The following is an 18,592-nucleotide window of genomic DNA, read 5'->3' as shown; positions in this document are numbered from 1 at the left end:
ACTGAAACACGAGGAGGATGAAGATGAAGGACGCGTCGCGCTGCAGAGCGAAGAAACGCCGAATATACAGAAACACACACAAGCACACACACACACACACACACACACACACACACACACACCTCGACCTGCTCATATTACACTGACCAGCGTTTATTTTGGGGATGCTCTTTTGTTAGAGCTTCTTGGTTTGTTGCGAAAGCTTTAACTGTGTGAAAGGTTTGTGGTGATTTCTCTTTAGATTATAGACAAAATAATGAGTCAAAATAAAGAGTTTTACCTTAAACAAGAAAAACAATCTGCCAAGGGGATAAACAAAATAATCTGATGTCAAAACCAAAACAGGATTATTCTGCACGTTTTATGGAGAAACTCTCTTCATATTAGACTCGTTATTTCTGAAAACACTAGATAGTGCTCGTCTAGAAAATGCTGACTGATTTTCAGTATTTTCAGATATGTGGAGTAGAATCTAGACAGAAAGCTTTGTTTGCAGTGTAATTTCTCAATCCATGCTGATTTGAATATTTGAAGGTGCTGTACATCCACCAGGTGTGTGTGTGTGTGTGTGTGTGTGTATGCAGGCATGTTTCAGCCTCTCCTTCATTCCACACATAGTAAGAGCAGCTGCTGGACGCCTTCACTCACAATCATTACTCCATATTACTCCGCCTGTATTATATTATATTATACCTTATACTTATGGAAAACTACACTATTGAGTCATTTGTTTATACTACTGTATTATGTTACCATAGCAACTGTAGAATCACGACAACAGATGAATTACTGTAGATGTTACCATAGCAACTGTAGAGCCACCTCGATAGATTAATTACTATAGGTGTTGTTACCATAGTAACAGCAGAACCACCTCGACAGATTCGTTACTATCCAGATGTTGTTTCCATAGCAACTGTAGAGCCAACTCGACAGATTAATTACTATATAGGTGTTGTTACCATAGAAACTGTAGAATCACCTCGACAAATTAATTACTATGTAGATGTTGTTACCGTAGTAACAGCAGAACCACCTCGACAAGTAAGTTACCATACAGATGTTGTTACCATAGCAACTGTAGAATCACCTCGATAGATTGATTACAGATGTTGTTACTATAACAACAGCAGAACTACCTCGACTGATAAGTTACTATACAGATGTTGTTACCATAGCAACTGTAGAATCACCTCAACAGATTACTATACAGATGTTGTTACCATAGCCACAGCAGAACTATCTCAACAGATAAGTTACTATAAGATGTTGTTACTATAGCAACAATAGAACCACCTAGACAGATTAGTTACTATACAGAAGTTGTTACAAAGGCGACAGTAGAACCACCGCACCAGATTAGTTACTCTATAAACGTTGTTACCATAGCAACTGTAGAGCCACCTCAACAGATTAGTTACTATAGATGTTGTTACCATAGCGATAGTAGAACCACCTCGACAGATTAGTTACTATACAGATGTTGTTACCATAGCAACTGTAGAATCACCACAGTAGATTAATTGGGTTAAAATTGCTATTTACTGTAACTTACTATAGTATTTTTTCATGTGGGAGACTTGAAAAACAATTCAAACTCATATAAAACAACTTTTTTTTTCAAAAATGGTATTTATTTTTAAAAAAAGAATGATAAGGAGGAAACAATGTTACTAGTGCGGTTTCTGCACTGACAGAGATATAAAATAACAGAAGCGTTAAAGTCCGCATGAAACAGCCTGATAACCCATTCCACCTGTATATGAGGAGTCTGTGTGATCTTCAACATCACACCAGTGAATGACGGGACTTGACTTTAGCATTGACTGCATGTATGGAAACACTTCAAAATATAGCACACAACATGAAGGCCAACTCTAGGGTGGATATTAAACAATATGCACTGATGAATCATTGAAAACCGCTTTCATGTCGACTTTAAACAGTCAGACCAACTGCGTCATGATTAGTTGCGGAGAGATTTAAAGAAACTGGTGTTTATTAATAATATCACCTTAAATGATGATCAGGAGCTAGCCTACATACTTCATACGTCTTTTTCTGCTCTTACTAACAGTCAAAGAAATGGTTTCTGGAAAATTTCCAGTCTCACGACAATTCGTAACTTCTTTAATTTAGTGGCTAATTCGTTCATTTGTAGGATCTCATTCGTACATTTTAATATGATTTGCTCATCCCCCAATGAGGGCTAGGTTAAGGGGTGGGGTTTGGTGTCTCATCTTTTTTAAAAATGTATGTTTTTATACTAATATAATCATACGGAAATTGTACAAATTAGCCACGAGTTAGCCTCCTTTAATAAACTGTAATTTTTTTACCAGTATAATAGCACGCAATTTGTACGAATTAGCCAAGCCTCATTTTATAAATAGTATGTTTTAATACCAATACAATCGTATGGAATTTGTACGAATTAGCCATGTTTGGTGCCACACATTTTATACATCGAACACAATGCAAATCATAAGGAATTTGTACTAAATAGCTAAGTTTGGTGCCATGCCTCCTTTTATAAACTGAACGTTTTTATACCAGTATTATCATATGGAATTTGTATGAATTAGCCACGTTTAATGCCACGCCTCATTTTAAAAATTGCTCATTTTTATACTAATATAATTGTATGGAATTTATATAAATTAGCTTTGTTTGGGGCCACGCATTTTATAAATTGTATACATTTATATGAATATAATCATATGGAATTTGTATGAATTAGCCACGTTTGGTGCCACACCTCCCTTTATAAATTGTTTATTTTTATACCAATATAATCGTATGTAATTTATACAAATTGGCCACAATTGGTGCCACACCTCTTTTTAAAAATCGTATGTTTTAATACCAATATAATTATATGGAGTTTGTACAAATTAACCACACCTCCTTTTATAAATAGCCTTTTTTAATACTAATATAATAGTATGGAAATTTTATGAATTAGCCACATTTAATGCCACGCCTCCTTTTATAAATCGTATGTTTTCAGACCAACATAATCGCATGGAATTTGTATGAATTAGCCACGTCTGTGCTGTTTATAAACCGCACGTTTGTATACCAATATCATTATATTCGTATATATGAATTTGAATATTACTTTAAACAAATTGGCCACATTTCTGACAACACGTAATATAGTTCCGTTTCCTCGTGAGACCAGGCTGGAAATTCTGCATCACTATAAAAATAAAAATCAACACAACGCTGAAATCAATCATAATAATAACCTTCATCTTACAATGTTTAATATAACAGAACAGAAATGTAACAAATAAATAAACCCAGAATAAAAAGCAAAGCAGTAACAGACTGAAGTCAGACTCTGAAGATGACAGCGTTCATGTTTCGGCCAGTGTTTTCGCTCGACCACCTGAACTCATGGAGCGCGAGAAAGGAAAGCGACAGAGCAGACGCGTCTAACAGAATTATTGCACTGATTCCTGCATGTATGGATGGCGGCGGGTATAAATAAAGATGGAGAGAGTCGGTCTGCTTCACCACTGCTGCCAGCTGAAGTCGTCATTGGAGCCGAACACCAGGAAGAAGCCCAGGATGGTGGCGAAGATCACGATGTTTCCCGTCAGCACCAGAGCACACGCTCCCCACGCAATCTGCAGACAGTCAGTCACTTCATTACGAATACATCTAGGCTTCAGGTGACCCTTCACAGCTGTTTGATTGACAGGTGATCCAGCCAATCATAAAGCAGATATTTTATGTTCCTCCTCTCTCTCACTCACACACACACACACACTTAATCAACAAACAATCAACACATGCAATCAACAAACACATACAACACTACACACACGCCACACTTAATCAACAAACACCACACACTGGACACAAACACTCCTCAAACTGTCCAAAAAACACTTCACACACTGTACAGTATAACTCTACAAATATCTGCATATGATTCCAACATTATGTTTTCACAGTGTGTGTTTGTGTGTGTGTTTGTGTGTGTGTAATATTTACCACGGCAGCGCGGGCGAAGATGATGGGCAGGCCGAACGCCGACACCACGATGCCTGTGGTCAGGAACACCGCCAGCTCCTTACAGGCATTACTGGCCGAGTCGGAGTCCTCCACCACACGCCGAGAGATGCAGTGAGGGAGCGGACAGAGGATGTAGAAGAAGAGCAGGAACAACGGCCAGTACGCACTACACACACACACACACACACACACACACACACACACACACACACACACACACACACACACACACACACACACACAAACACACACACACACACACAAACACACACACACACACACACACACACACACACACACACACACACACACACACACACACACACACACACACACACACAAAGTATGATTAACAAAGAACACGTTAATACAATCAAATACCACACACATGCAGAAACACACACACACACGCACGCACACGCACACACACACACCAGCGTTAAAACAGTCCAACCCCCCCCCAACCAAACAAACAAACAAACTCCAGTATACACAACACAAACACCAGTGTTAACGACTCCACACACACATTAGTGTTAACACAACACAACACACACCGGTGTTACAAACAAACTGCCACCCCACACACAAACATCAGAGATAATGCTCCACACACACCCGTGTTAATAACAATCACCACACACAAACAAACCAGTGTTAACAGCGCACACACACACTAATGTAAACCTTCAGACTCACTTGTAGACAGGTAAAGCACAGCCCAGCATGAGGAACATCAGGCCGATGGCTCCTCCAAACGACAGGCTGATCAGAGCTGAAACACACACACACACACACACACACACACACACACAGATTAAAGAGACTCCGCATGGCTGACATTCACAGCGCGAGTTCAGCGATGATTTAACAAACATTAAATCATCACTGGGCGAGAAAGAGGAGGAACAGATACGGACAGTGACTCGCTCGGGTTGCCAGATCTTGGTGGAACAAACAACAAACAAGAACAGGTGCATTACACACTGGAAACAAATTCAATACTTAATATTGAAAATACTACTGATATTCAGTTATCCAGACCAGTTTATTAACTCTAATAAAAGCCCACAGACGCTTAGAATAACTGGACATGGCAACCCTGCACAGCCTGCAGTGTGTGCATTTTGCTGAAACTTACATTAGACTTCATCCAGTTTAGTTGATCAGTTCCCCTATAGCGCATGACAGTGTGGAGGAAACCCACGTCAACACGGGGAGAACATGCAAACTCCACACAGAAACACCAACTGACCCAGCCGAGACTCAAAACAGCGACCTTCTTGCTGTGAGGCCACAGTGCAACACCACTGAGCCACCCCTGTGTCACCCCATTATTATTTTCTTCATCTTTTATGATTATTTACATCCTAAACGTTTGCACAATCATGACCGCTTTAATTATACATAAAATTGTTAGTCACTAATTATCAAAATTTCCCAGAGATAGTTTGCAGCTGGAAGTGCCTCCACTGCATAAAACATATGCTGGAATAGTTGGTGGTACATTCCACTGTGGCAACCCCTGATTCAGGGACTAAGCAGAAAAGAAAACGATTGAATAATTAGCAAAAGTCTAATGTAAGGCTCGGTGCTGTCGCACTGTGAAAATATAAAATATGGAAATATTTTAGTTAATATTTGTATTTTTTAATATTATATTTTATAAATGTTACTTCATATGAGCTAAGATAATCAGTTGAATAAATAATTGTGATTGTGGAATAAGACAATAAACTGTGAACCCTAAGAGCACGAGTAGCCCCCGTGTCTCTCTCTCTCACACACACACTACTCATGCCTCGTGAGAGGTCAGATGACATCACAATCCTTTGTGTGTGTGTGTTAATGAATATAGATGTGTATGTGTGTGTATAGTTGAAGACAACACTATTAGCCCTGCATGTTTCATGATGTTTAGAGCAGAATTGTATTCTCAGTGCTTCTGTTTAGTTTTTCTTCTGTAGCCTTATTTCTGAAAACTGCTGTGGGCAATATTATTAGACCTGTAACGAACTAAATAATTATGTTTCGATGACTTGCCTAATTAACAGGTTAATATGAAGAGTTTAGACGCAAAAACTCCTCTAAAATGAGCATTTTTATCAGGCTCCTGTGTGTGTGTGTGTGTTCAGTATTGTCACTTTTATGGCAAAGAATAAGTCCTTTTCCTTTACATATTTTTTGAAATATCTCAACATAAACAAAGGAGGCTGAGAAAAAAATGTTCATTTTCGATGGAAATTTCAGACAGCACTTAGAGGTTTTTGCATCTGAACTCTTCATATACTAGTTAATATAATAATGTGTATAGACACACACACACACACACACACACACACACACGTAAATATACTCAGACGTGTACATCCACACACAAACACAACAGACAGTCTGTTTTATGAAAGGATGTTAATCTCTACTAAAAACACAATATAAGTTACTCAAATGTACAGAAAGAGAGAGAGAGAGAGAGAGAGAGAGAGAGAGTGTGTGTGTGTGTGTGTTTGTGTGTGTGTGTGTGTGTGTCTGTGTGTGGATGGAGGCTGTAGATCTGCGGCCGCTAATAAACCTCAAACAGCTATCGCTTGAACACTATACAAACACACACACAGAACACACGCGCACACTGAGAGGTGTTTACCTTTAATTCCGGCCATGGCGCAGGTTTATAAACACACTAATTAATTACAGACCGAACAATTAAAGCTGAGGAAACTCCTCGCGCTGATGATCCTCCGCTCCGCTAGCGCTGCCCTCCACACTGCGCATGCGCGGAACAGAAGCCCTTCCGGTGAGCATCAAAACAATCGGTAAATGGGATACAGCTGCGGATACTCGCATCACATCAATAAAGCGTTTTTTTTAAACTGTGCAAGAATAATTAATATTTTAACATTACTGTGAAGGTTGGGATTGGGGTTGGAGAAGAGTAGACGTTATTAAATTACAACTAATGAGTACTTTAATAAGTAATATGAATAATATTTTGAATAATTACTGTTTTTTACATTACTGTGAGGGCTGGGTTTAGGGTCGGGGTAGGCGTATTGGTGTAGACGTTAATACAACACAACTAATGGTAATTTAATAAATAATTCCCCGTACTTTCCGGCCGCAGCTGTATCCCTTCTAACACGCCGTCCCTTTATGATTAAAAATAAAGGAATAAAATCACATAATTTTCCATTGAATACCATTTATTTTTATGCGAATTATAATGCTTGCTTTATGAAAAATTTAATGTTTTTATGCACGTTCTATATTCATAAATGCACATTTTCAATTTGCAAACGCGTCGTTTTTGTAGTATTTATGCAAGAAATGTAAATTATTTGATAACAATCCCAGATTCACCTAACAAGAAAGCACTTAAAACATAAACAATCTGCACAGCCTATAATTTGTTTAATTTAATTCGTTTATGGCGGGTAAAAGGCACTAAGCCAAAAAGAAAACGAATGAATAAATGATAATTCATTTATAAAAATGTAATTCGTTTAATTAAATAAAATTATTTAATTATTATTTTTTATGCTTTAATATTTCTTAAAGGAAGTAAAACTATTTTTTACTACCCATTTACATTTAAAAATAAAGAAATTTCCATAAACCATAAGTAAATTTATAAAAAGTCCTCTTAAAGAATTGAAATATCCTTATGTTTGAGCTGCAGGTCAGTCCTTGGACTTTGTGTTTTATGTTTTATATGAAAAGTCAATTCACATCAAAGATAGTCTAAATGTAAATTCCTAAAGTAGTGCATTTAGTCAAAATTATCGCTCTAATAAATTGCATTGTTTTTATAGATAATTGTTTTTAGTATTTGGTTTATAAAGAACCCGTTTTGCTGGAACATTGAGAGACAGTTCGTGTCTTTTATTTTGTATGTACGGTGTTGTTGTCCGTGCGTGTGGAACTGAGAGGAGGAATGGCGGCATCAAGTGGAGGAGGAGCAGTGCAGGCGGTTGGCAACGACTGGATTGAGAATGGTCAGGAGTGGGGAGACGGAAATGACGGATCAGGAAATGAAGTAGAGGAGATGGAGGGTAGCGAGAGTTGCGAACCGTGGACAAACTGTAGAGGTAAAAAGCGGAAAAAAAGAAAAAACAAACTAGATAGTGACGAAGAAATGAGATCCAAAGTAAAGGAAGGAAATGAAGAGTATAATGTGTTTGTTAGACTAGTACAGGAAGGGGCGACATTTGAGGATTGGAGTCCTATACAACTAACGAAAGCTCTGTATAAGGAGATTGGGGAGGTAAGATGTGCTAAAAAATTAAGGAATGGATGCTTATTGGTGTCATGTAAAGATGAGGCTCAACAAAAGAAAGCAATCAAAGTAAATAAAATAAATGGTAAAAAAGTGAAATGCTCTGAGGTCTATGACAGAAAACTTATAAGAGGAGTAATCACAGGCATACCGGTAAGTGAGTCATTAAACAACGTGATTGAAGGAATAACGAATGCTAAAATAAAAGAAGCTAAACGCTTAAAAACAAGATGGAACGGAGCCATATGTGACAGTCTTTCAATAATGCTGACATTTGATGAAACAAAACTACCTGACAAAGTCTTCATAGGATACATGAGCTATGAAGTGAAAATGTACATACCACCGCCTGTTAGGTGTTACAAATGCCAAAAATATGGTCATATTGCAGCGATCTGTAAAGGGAAAATGAGATGTAGCAAATGTAGTGGAGAACATGAGTATGGACAATGTGATAAGGAAGCAAAACTCAAATGTTGCAACTGTGGTGGAGAACATAGTTCAGCATACAGAGGGTGTGAGGTAAATAAAAGAATGCAAGAGATACAGAGAATAAAAGTCACTCAAGGTATATCTTATGCAGAAGCAACAAAGAAAGTTAGGCCTACAAGGGAACAGATGGGTCAGATGCCGACAATGAGAGAAGAAAGGAAAGACATGATTAAGTGTAAAAAATGTGATAAAATAAAGGAAGAAACACTGATTGTGGATAAAAATGAATTTGTTCTCTTTATGGCAGAGGTGATAAATTGCTCAGCACAGACAACAAGTCGGACGGAAAGGATTAAAATAATAGTTAAAGCCGCGGAAAAATACATGGGTATTAAAGGAATCCCTTGGGAATCAGTGAGAAACACGTTAAATGAAGAAGTTCAGCAACAACAGTCACAAGCATGGGGTGGAGTTGCATAATGGTAATATTTATACTGCAGTGGAATGCGAGGAGTTTAATATCTAATGGTCAGGAATTTAAGAAATATATAGATGATTTAAATGAAAAACCTGATATAGTGTGTGTACAAGAATCATGGTTAATATCAAGACTAGAATTTAATATTAAAGGCTATAATGCAGTAAGAATGGATAGGAAAATAGGTAAAGGTGGGGGAATTATTACATTTATAAAAAAAGGTATCCAATATAGAGAAGTAAAGAGAGGGAATGAACTAGAATATGTTATTGTGGAGGTATGGTCAAGTGAAGGTAATATTAAAATAATAAATTTTTATAACCCATGTAGATTGTTAGAGAGGGAACAGTTAGAAGAGATATGGGAGGGTATTAATGGAAAAACTATCTGGTGTGGAGATTTTAATGCACACAGTACATTATGGGGTAACAGAAATGATAATAATGGGAGAGTAATTGAAGAATTTATTGAAGAAGAAGAGCTAGTGTGCATTAATGACGGGACAGGAACTAGATTGAATACAGCAAGAGGCACAGAATCAGCAATAGATATTACAATAGTTACAAAAGATATTGCAGATAGGTGTGAATGGGAGGTATTAAGAGGTAACACAGTTGGAAGTGACCATTACCCAATCAAAACTCAAGTAGGAATAGAATGCGCAAAAGAAATTGAAGTGAGAGAGGAGAAATGGATTTTAGAAAGAGCAGATTGGGATAAATTTAGGGAAATCAGTGAAGATTTGTTGCAAAAGATTGAGGATAACTTAGATGTTGAAAATATGTGTAAAAGAATTAGTGGGGGAATAATTGAGGCAGCAAAAATGGCAATACCTAAATCAAAACCTAAAATAATTAATAAAATTGTTCCATGGTGGACAAAGGAGTGTAGAAAAGCTATAAAGGAGAGAAACAAAGCTTTTAAAAAAATGAAAACGACACACAACTTTCAAAATCTCATGAAATACAAACAAGCACAGGCAATAGTTAGGAAAACGGTTAAAAAATCAAAAAAAGAATATTGGAGACAATTTTGTGAGTCAATTGGTAGAACAACGCCAGTAGAGAGAGTATGGGGAATGATCAAAAAAATGAAAGGAAATGGAAAAGAATATGGATATCCAATGCTGATGGATGGGCAGAGGGTTATTATTAATAATAAAGAGAAAGCAGAAATTATAGCAAGAACATTAATTAAAGTACACAGCACAGACAATTTAAGCCAAGAGGAAAAAAGAGGGAGGGTGGAGACTTATGAAAGATATCAGTTTGATTTAGGGAAAGATGACGGGGATCAGGTACTAAATATAAATTTCTCAGGGACTGAGCTGAGTAGGGCATTAAAGAAATTAGGGAAAACGGCTCCAGGGAGAGATGGAATTTGTTATACTATGTTAGAAAACCTAACTGATAAAGGAAAGGAGGTGCTGTTGAAGTTGTATAACAAGATATGGGAGGTAGGAGTTATTCCAAAAGAATGGAAAAAAGCAGTTATCATTCCCATTAAAAAGCCTGGGAAAGATCCCAAACAGCCAACCAGTTATAGACCAATAGCCCTAACATCGCATATTGGAAAAACGATGGAAAGAATGATTAATGACAGATTAGTGTACTGGGTTGAAACTAAAAGAAAGATAGGAAATTATCAAAGTGGATTTAGGAAAGGTAGAGGGACAATGGATCCAATCTTGAGGCTTGAAGATGATATTAAAAAAGCACAGGTTAACAGGGAATCAGTAATAGCGGTGTTTTTAGACATAGAGAAAGCATATGACATGTTGTGGAGAGATGGAGTGTTAATTAAACTTAACCAAATAGGAGTTAAAGGACGCATATTGAGATGGGTTAAAGAATTTTTATCAGAAAGATCCATAACAGTTAAAATAAATGGTACATTTAGTGAATGTTACAGAGTTGAAAATGGCACACCACAAGGGAGCATTATTAGCCCTTTTTTGTTTTCTATAATGTTTGATGGGATCTTTAAGGAGATAGAAAATAATACAGGAGTTGCATTATTTGCTGATGATGGTGCGATTTGGAAAAGAGGGAGAAACATAACATTTATAATGAAGAAAATGCAACAGATATTAAATACAGTGCAGGAATGGACAGTTAAGTGGGGATTTAGAATATCTCAAGAAAAAACTAAAGCCATGTTATTTACCAAAAAGAAAATAAGAGAGGATTTAAAATTGAAATTGGGAGGTAAAGATTTGGAGAATGTTGAATCTTTTAAATATCTGGGATTGTGGTTTGATAGGAGACTTACATGGAACACACATATTAGTAAAATGGTGGATAAATGTAAAAGAGTGTTAAATGTAATGAGGTGCCTATGTGGTGTAGACTGGGGTGCTAGTAGAGTGGCATTAAAAACAATTTATACAGGGTTGATAAGATCAGTGATCGATTATGGATGTATGGTGTATGGATCAGCTGCTAATACAACATTAAAACAGCTAGATGTAATCCAAAATCAAGCATTAAGAGTATGCTGTGGAGCCATGAAAACCACACCGGTAGCAGCATTACAGGTTGAAATGGGAGAGATGCCTCTACACCTTAGGAGAGATCAGCTGGAGGTAGTATACTGGGCGAACTTGAAAGGCCATAATGAAAATCACATAGCACAGACAGTTCTGATGCAATGCCAAGAACGAGAGAAACGGGGCATTAAAGGGTATGGATGGACAATACAACAAAAAATAAATGATATGGAAATAGATACAATAAAAATTTCGCCCACTATAGTATTTCCAGTAGTTCCCACATGGCTGCTTGATGACTTGGAAGTTGATTTTGAAATAATGAAAGAAAAACAAGAAAATGAGATTGACAGCAAACAAGTGGAAAATTATATAAGAGAAAAATACAGTGAAACAACTGAAATATACACAGATGCATCAAGAATTGGACAAAGGGTAGGAGTGTCATTCAGTATTCCAAAGTTAAAAATTGAAGTTACAAAAAGAATTAATAACAATTTAGCAGTTTATACAGCAGAATTGGTAGCGATATGGTTGGCTCTAAAGTGGGTAGAGGACAATAAACCAATTAAAGCAGTCATTGCGTCTGATTCAAGTTCAGCACTCATAAGTATTAAAAATGTAGTATCAGAATCACGGCAGGACATAATATATGAAATAGTACAGTTGGGAAATAATATCATTAAATCAGGAGTTATCATTTCATTATTGTGGGTACCAGCGCACATAGGGGTTAGTGGAAATGAGATGGCAGACAAGTTGGCTAAACAAGCAGCACAGCAAACTATGATAGACATGGACATCAAATACAGCAAGTCAGAAATCAAAAGTATAGTTAAAACCAAAATATTAGGAAAATGGCAACATATATGGAATAATGGGAGTACAGGACGTCAATATTACACCATACAGAACATAGTTGGGAAAGGTAGGGAAACAAGGAAAAACAAAAAGGAAGAAGACAAGTTCTCAAGAATGAGATTTAATCACACATCACTCAATAGCACACTACATATGATCAACAAACATGCAGATGGGATGTGTGAATGTAACAACCAGGAAACTGTAGAACATGTATTAATGCACTGCCCAATATATCAGACAGAAAGAAATATATTATTCACACAGTTACAGGAAAAACAAGTGGAACCTAACATAAAGAACATACTAAAGTTGAGCACGGGTGATGTATGTTTTAGATATGTTTATAACTATTTGAAAGAAACAGGGTTGATTAATAGAATTTAGTATTTAGATGAATAGTTATCTATATCATATAGAGGTATTATAGAGAAAGAAATATCAAAGTTTGGGACATTTAGTAATTTATTTATATGTATAGGAAAATAATAAAAAATTTTATTTGTAATATTTTATTTATTTTTTTATTTTTTATTTTTTTATGGTTGGGCTTTGTTTAACTATAAAACATGGTTAGTTAACTCCGGATCCACACTCCAATCCAGATGGTGGCGGTAATGCACCAAAAGCTGGTTGCCAACCGCCATAAAACACACAAGAAGAAGAAGAAGAAGAAGTTGTCCGTGCGTGTGTCGCGGCGCCACCGGAGGTTCCGTGTTGAGATGGCAGCGGTGAGGAGCGACTCTCTGGAATATTTCCCCGAAAACATTTTAATCGATATTTTATCCTATTTAAGTGTGCAGGCGCTCGTGCGGAACTCCAGGTATGACCGTCACGAAGCAGCTGACCGTCAGAGTTCAGCAGAACTGTCGCTGTGTGCGCGCGTGTTTATGAGTGGAAGTGCGCGCGAACTCTCTCTGGTTTTGAACTGTTTAGTTAAAACTCGGATTCACAAACACAACCGGAAGTCGGAAACCTAAACACAAACAAACAGGAGAGAGAGAGAGGAGTCTCTTACAGGACTGATGAACATGTGCATAATTACAGAATGAGAGAGATCAATCAAACCTTGTGTTTTTAATATTATTTAGTAATGTTCTGAACAATATATTTAATTTAAAATTGTTTACACAGTCAACAAGACAGAGAAATATTTATTTTATATATGTATATATATATATATATATATATATATATATATATATATATATATATATGTATATATATATATATATATATATATATATATATATATATATATATATATATATATATACTCAATATTAACAGGTGCACACATTCATATATTTATTATTTACACATATGTGTGTGTGTGTATGATAACAGTGTATGTCTGTGTGCGTGAAAATGACTGGTGAATGATGAATGTGTGTGTGTGTGTGTGTGTGTGTGTGTGTGTGTGTGTGTGTGCGCGCGTTAATAGTGATTATTACAGTGTTATTAATTAATATAAATCTATGTGTGGGTATATATGTCACTCTGTATTAATGATAGTGACTGTGTGTGTGTGTGTGTGTGTGTGTTAAAAGTGAATTTAAATGTGCATCTGTATGTTAATAATCTGTGTGTGTGTGTGTGTGTGTGTGTGTGTGTGTGTGTGTGTAGGGTGTGTCGGCGCTGGCAGCAGCTGGTGAAGGATCAGAGACTGTGGCGTTGTGTGGATCTGTCCTCATTGAAGAGAGTGAGTTCTGCTGCACACAGATCCTCTCATTCACAGGGCAAATGTGTGTTTAATGACCATTTTTAATGTTTTTAACATTTGTAATGTTTTTATCATGTTAATCTGGTCCAGCTGCTCCAGTTGTTCATCTGTAATCTCAGATGTCCATTATTTTACTCGGACACTTGTGAATTGGGGATAAAACGTTGCAGTTTCTTATTATTTTGTGGCATCTTTGATCAGATATTAATCTGGCTCATTTCTTCATGAATACATATGCATGGATATGTGTGTCTGTGTGTGTGAAGTTTGTCTGTGTTATTGTGTGTGTCTCTGTGTGTTAATGTTCATGTATATTAATTCATGCATGCATGTGTGTGTAAGAGGTTTACTTATTATTGGGTGTGTGTATATGCATGTTTGTGTATGTGTGTGCTTATACACTCACCGGCCACTTTATTAGGTATACCAGTCCAACTGCTTAACTCAGATGTCTAATCAGCCAATCACATGGCAGCAGCTCACTGCATTGGCATCATGGATGTGCAGCCGACAAATCTGCAGCAACTGTGTGATGCTATCATGACAATATGGAGCAAAATCTCTGAGGAATATTTCCAGTAGCTTAATGAATCATGAAGGGTTAGGTCAGTTCTGAAGGCAAAATGGGTCCAACATGGTACTAGTGAGGTGTACCTAATAAAGTGGCCACTGAGTGTGTGTATGTATGTGTGTAATTCTGTTTGCCTATATATATATGTGTGTGTGTGTATGTGCATGTATGTTGGTGTTATATTATTTGTGTATATTTATTCTTGTGAACAGTGTGTGTGTGTGTGTGTGTGTGTGTGTGTGTGTGTGTGTGTGTGTGTGTGTGTGTGTGTGCAGGTGTCGTCTCGTCTGCTGTGGCTGCTGCTGCGTCAGTATCTGGGTGTGGGTCTGCGGTATCTGCGTGTGCGCGGTCTGCTGTTGTCTGCGCGCGGCGGCTCGTTCCTCACACACTCATGGCTGCAGGCTCTGCGCTGCCGGTGTCCTCGTCTGCACACACTCTCCCTGCTGCATGCAGACCTGCGTGCGTTACAGAGTTGTCGGGTGCTGCCACCGTCGCTGCACACTCTGGAGCTGCACAGCTGTGAGGTGCCGCCCGGGTTCTTCAGCGTAGACACCGACACGCAGATGTGTGTATATGCATGCATGCGTGTGTGTGTGTTATTGTTTGTGTGTGTGTGTCTTATTGTGTGTGTGAGTGCGTGTTATTGTTTATTATGTGTGTTATTGTGTGTGTATATGCAATGTGGGTATTATTGTGTGTGTGTATGTGTGTGTGTGTATGCATGTGTGTGTGTGTTATTGTTCATTATCTGTGTTGTTGTGTGTGTAAATGCATATGTGTGTGTGTTGTTTATTAACTGTATTCTGTGCATGTGTGTATGTATGCGTGTGTTATTGTGTGTGTGTGTGTGTGTGTATATGCATGTATGAGTGTGCTATTGTTTTATTGTGTGTGTGTGTGTGTGTGTGTGTGTGTGTGTGTGTGTGTGTGTGTGTGTGTGTGTGTGTGAATATGCATGTGTGTATGTAGGCTTTTGTGTTATTGTTTATTGTGTTTGTATATGCATGTGTGTGTGTTGTGTGTATGCGTGTGTGTCATTGTTTATTATGTGCTATTGTGTGTGTATATATGCATGTGTGTGTGTTGTTTATTATTTGTGTGTGTGTGTACTGTATGCATGCTTGTTTGTTTGTTTGTGTGTGTGTGTGTGTGTGTGTGTGTGTGCATGTGCGTGTTCATGCGCGTGTGTGCCTGTGTGTGTCTGCGTGTGTGCGTGCGTGTGTCTGTGTGTGTGTGTGTGTGTGTGTGTGTGTATATGCATGTGTTGTGTGTAAATGCATGTGTGTATGTTTGCATGTGTGTTATTGTTTATTGTGTGAGCATATGCATGTGTGTGTTGTGTGTGTATATGCACGTGTGTGTGTTGTGTGTATATGTATGCTTGTGTGTCATTGTTTATTATGTGCTATTGTGTGTGTGTTATTGTGTGTGTATATATATGCATGCATGTGTGTTGTTTATTGTTTGTGTGTGTGTGTGTGTACTGTATGCATGCTTGTTTGTGTGTTATTGTGTGTGTGTGTGTGTGTGTGTGTGTGCATGTGCGCGTTCGTGTTTGTCTGCGTGTGTGTGTGTGTGTGCATGTGCGCGTTCGTGTGTGTCTGCGTGCGCGTGTGTGTGCGTGTGTGTGCGTGTGTGTGTGTGTGTGTGTGTGTGTGTGTGTGTGTGTGTGCGCGTGTGTGTGAACTCATGTTTGCACCTCTCCTGTTCTTCAGCACACAGATCAGCATCCAGACTCTGGTTCTGGACAGCGTGCCGTCGTTCTCGGACCAGCACCTGCGCAGTGTGTGTGTGTGGCCGCAGCTGAGGCGTCTGGAGCTGCGGGATCTGCTGCGCGTGACGGTGGCGGGTCTGAAGAGCTGCGTTCCCCCCGACACACACACACGGCAGATGAGCTGCGCTCCCTCCGGCACACACACCCTGCGAGCGCTCACACACCTGGAGCTGCAGACGGGCGCGCGTGCGCAGATGCTGGCGCTGGGGCTGGCGGAGGGCTGGCCGGGGCTGCAGAGGCTCAGTCTGGGCGGGACGGAGGTCAGTCTGGGTCTGCTGGCGCTGGGACGGCTGCGGGAGCTGCAGTGGCTGCGGCTGCACTCATGCAGACTCGCACACAACATGCTGCTCAGGAGCTTCAGGTGCGTGCACGCTGGAGAAAACACTCTTCTGTTTGTTTACATGACACAACCGTGCAATGAAGCAACTGTGGAGCCCAGAGGAGAGGGCCGTCAAGTCATTCATTCATTTAATCATTCAGCTTAGTACTTTTATTAATCAGGGGTCACCACAGTGGAATAACCTGACAACTTATTCAGTATATGTTTTACACAGCTGCAACCCAGTACTGGGAAACACCCATACACACTCATTCACACACACACACTCATACACTACGGCCAGTGTAGTTGATCAGTTCCCCTATAGCGCATGTGTTTGGACTGTGGGGGAAACCAGAGGAAACTCACGCCAACTTGGGGAGAACATGCAAACTCCACACAGAAACACCAACTGACCCAGCCGAGACTCAAACCAGAGACCTTCTTGGTGTAGAGTGATCATGCTAACCACTGCGCCACTGTGACGCCCAGCCGGTGAATTATTAAAGAACAATGTGTGTGTGTGTGTGTGTGTGTGTGTGTGTGTGTGTGTGTGTGTGTGTGTGTGCAGGTGTGTGCAGCAGCTGCGAGTGCTGGAGTTCAGTGAAGTGGAGTTTGTGGAGGATGAGATCGACACACAGCAGACGAGTGAAGCGGAGCCCGAAGCGGCCCTCAGACGCACTTTACACACACTGCTGCCCTCCTGCACAGTGCACTTTACACACTGCACACACACCGTCAGCACAGACTAAACACACACACACCATCAGCAATGACTGAACACACACACACAAACACACACACACCATCAGCAGTGACTGAACACACACACACACACCATCAGCAATGACTGAACACACACACACACACACTTACCGTCAGCACTGACTGAACACACACACACAAACACACACACACACACACCATCAGCAGTGACTGAACACACACACACAAACACACACACACACACCATCAGCAGTGACTGAACACACACACACACACACAAACACACACCATCAGCAGTGACTGAACACACACACACACACACAAACACACCATCAGCAATGACTGAACAAACCCACATACACACACACACACAGTCTGCTGGAGATGTGTACTGTAATCACACTGCAGCAGTGTTTGTCTTGATTCTAGTCCAGATATCTGTATATCTGTACAGTAGTGTATTCTTGTCTACAAAATGCTTCTTCATTTGGTATTTTTATAGATATTTGGACTAAAAACGAGACACAAACTCTCAGTAAGACGAGCATTTCGCAGTGGTAATTGCAGTGATTTGATTGTGATCATGTTGAGTGTTAATCTGTATATATTGTCTGTGTATGATACTGTATGACTGCAGTGGAGGGTTAATGATGGCATCTCTGCAAATTATTGTGTACATTAATAGTAAAACAATCTACTGATGAACTTTATTTTATTAAATTGCAGTTGTTTTAATGCTTTAGGTAGCGTCATTGATTAAACTCTGTATTACAGACATGAAAATCATTGTATACAGTGGAAAATATAATGAAAAACACATGAGGATGCGTTTGTACAGGGATGTTTGAGTGCCAAAAACTAAATAAAGGACCTGAGAGACAAATGTGACACACGTTTTTGTGTTTCAATTAATCAGTGTGT

The 18,592-nt window shown here is 38.9% G+C and overlaps 2 protein-coding genes and 1 long non-coding RNA gene across 4 annotated transcripts; 2 read left to right on the top strand and 1 right to left on the bottom strand.

Annotated features, from left to right (window-relative positions):
- Positions 1 to 1,612: 1,612 nt before the first annotated feature.
- Positions 1,613 to 6,805, bottom strand: zgc:92045. Its single transcript, NM_001002390.2, has 4 exons — positions 6,671 to 6,805; positions 4,726 to 4,801; positions 4,006 to 4,192; positions 1,613 to 3,635 (listed from the first exon to the last, which is right to left on the bottom strand). The coding sequence occupies exons 1-4, from the start codon at positions 6,684 to 6,686 to the stop codon at positions 3,519 to 3,521; spliced, it is 396 nt and encodes a 131-aa protein (NP_001002390.2). The 5' UTR covers positions 6,687 to 6,805; the 3' UTR covers positions 1,613 to 3,518.
- A 1,244-nt stretch (positions 6,806 to 8,049) lies between these two features.
- On the top strand, positions 8,050 to 10,112 carry LOC147833810 (uncharacterized). The gene is made up of 2 exons (XR_015507007.1): positions 8,050 to 8,111; positions 8,209 to 10,112. It is a non-coding gene; the product is annotated as an uncharacterized LOC147833810 (long non-coding RNA).
- A 3,151-nt stretch (positions 10,113 to 13,263) lies between these two features.
- On the top strand, positions 13,264 to 18,559 carry fbxl12 (F-box and leucine rich repeat protein 12). Of its 2 annotated transcripts, XR_015506994.1 has the most exons (6): positions 13,264 to 13,381; positions 14,185 to 14,260; positions 15,128 to 15,417; positions 16,568 to 16,987; positions 17,517 to 17,759; positions 17,969 to 18,559. XR_015506994.1 is itself a non-coding variant. In XM_087280987.1 (5 exons), exons 1-5 carry the CDS (start codon positions 13,281 to 13,283, stop codon positions 17,695 to 17,697), a joined length of 1,068 nt encoding a protein of 355 aa, XP_087137113.1. In that variant the 5' UTR covers positions 13,264 to 13,280; the 3' UTR covers positions 17,698 to 18,559. The 2 variants fall into 2 exon arrangements, 1 of the variants encoding a protein (XP_087137113.1); XM_087280987.1 differs by having other exon boundaries at positions 17,517 to 18,559.
- Positions 18,560 to 18,592: the final 33 nt, after the last annotated feature.

This window comes from Danio rerio, chromosome 14 (genome assembly GCF_052040795.2).
Source record: "Danio rerio strain M-AB ecotype USA chromosome 14, GRCz13ab, whole genome shotgun sequence".
In the NCBI taxonomy this organism is placed as follows: Eukaryota; Metazoa; Chordata; class Actinopteri; order Cypriniformes; family Danionidae; genus Danio; species Danio rerio.
The sequence above is the reverse complement of the archived record's forward strand: the minus strand, read 5'-3'. Positions and strand labels throughout refer to the sequence as shown.

Coding starts and splice junctions, on each gene's coding strand:
- zgc:92045 (NM_001002390.2), bottom strand. Junction 4,193..4,725: donor TGTGCTTTACCTGTCTACAA/GTGAGTCTGAAG, acceptor GTGTGTGTGTAG/TGCGTACTGGCCGTTGTTCC. Junction 3,636..4,005: donor TCTTCGCCCGCGCTGCCGTG/GTAAATATTACA, acceptor GACTGTCTGCAG/ATTGCGTGGGGAGCGTGTGC.
- fbxl12 (XM_087280987.1), top strand. CDS start 13,281: ATGGCAGCGGTGAGGAGCGACTCTCTGGAATATTTCCCCGAAAACATT. Junction 14,261..15,127: donor ATCTGTCCTCATTGAAGAGA/GTGAGTTCTGCT, acceptor GTGTGTGTGCAG/GTGTCGTCTCGTCTGCTGTG. Junction 15,418..16,567: donor GTAGACACCGACACGCAGAT/GTGTGTATATGC, acceptor CCTGTTCTTCAG/CACACAGATCAGCATCCAGA.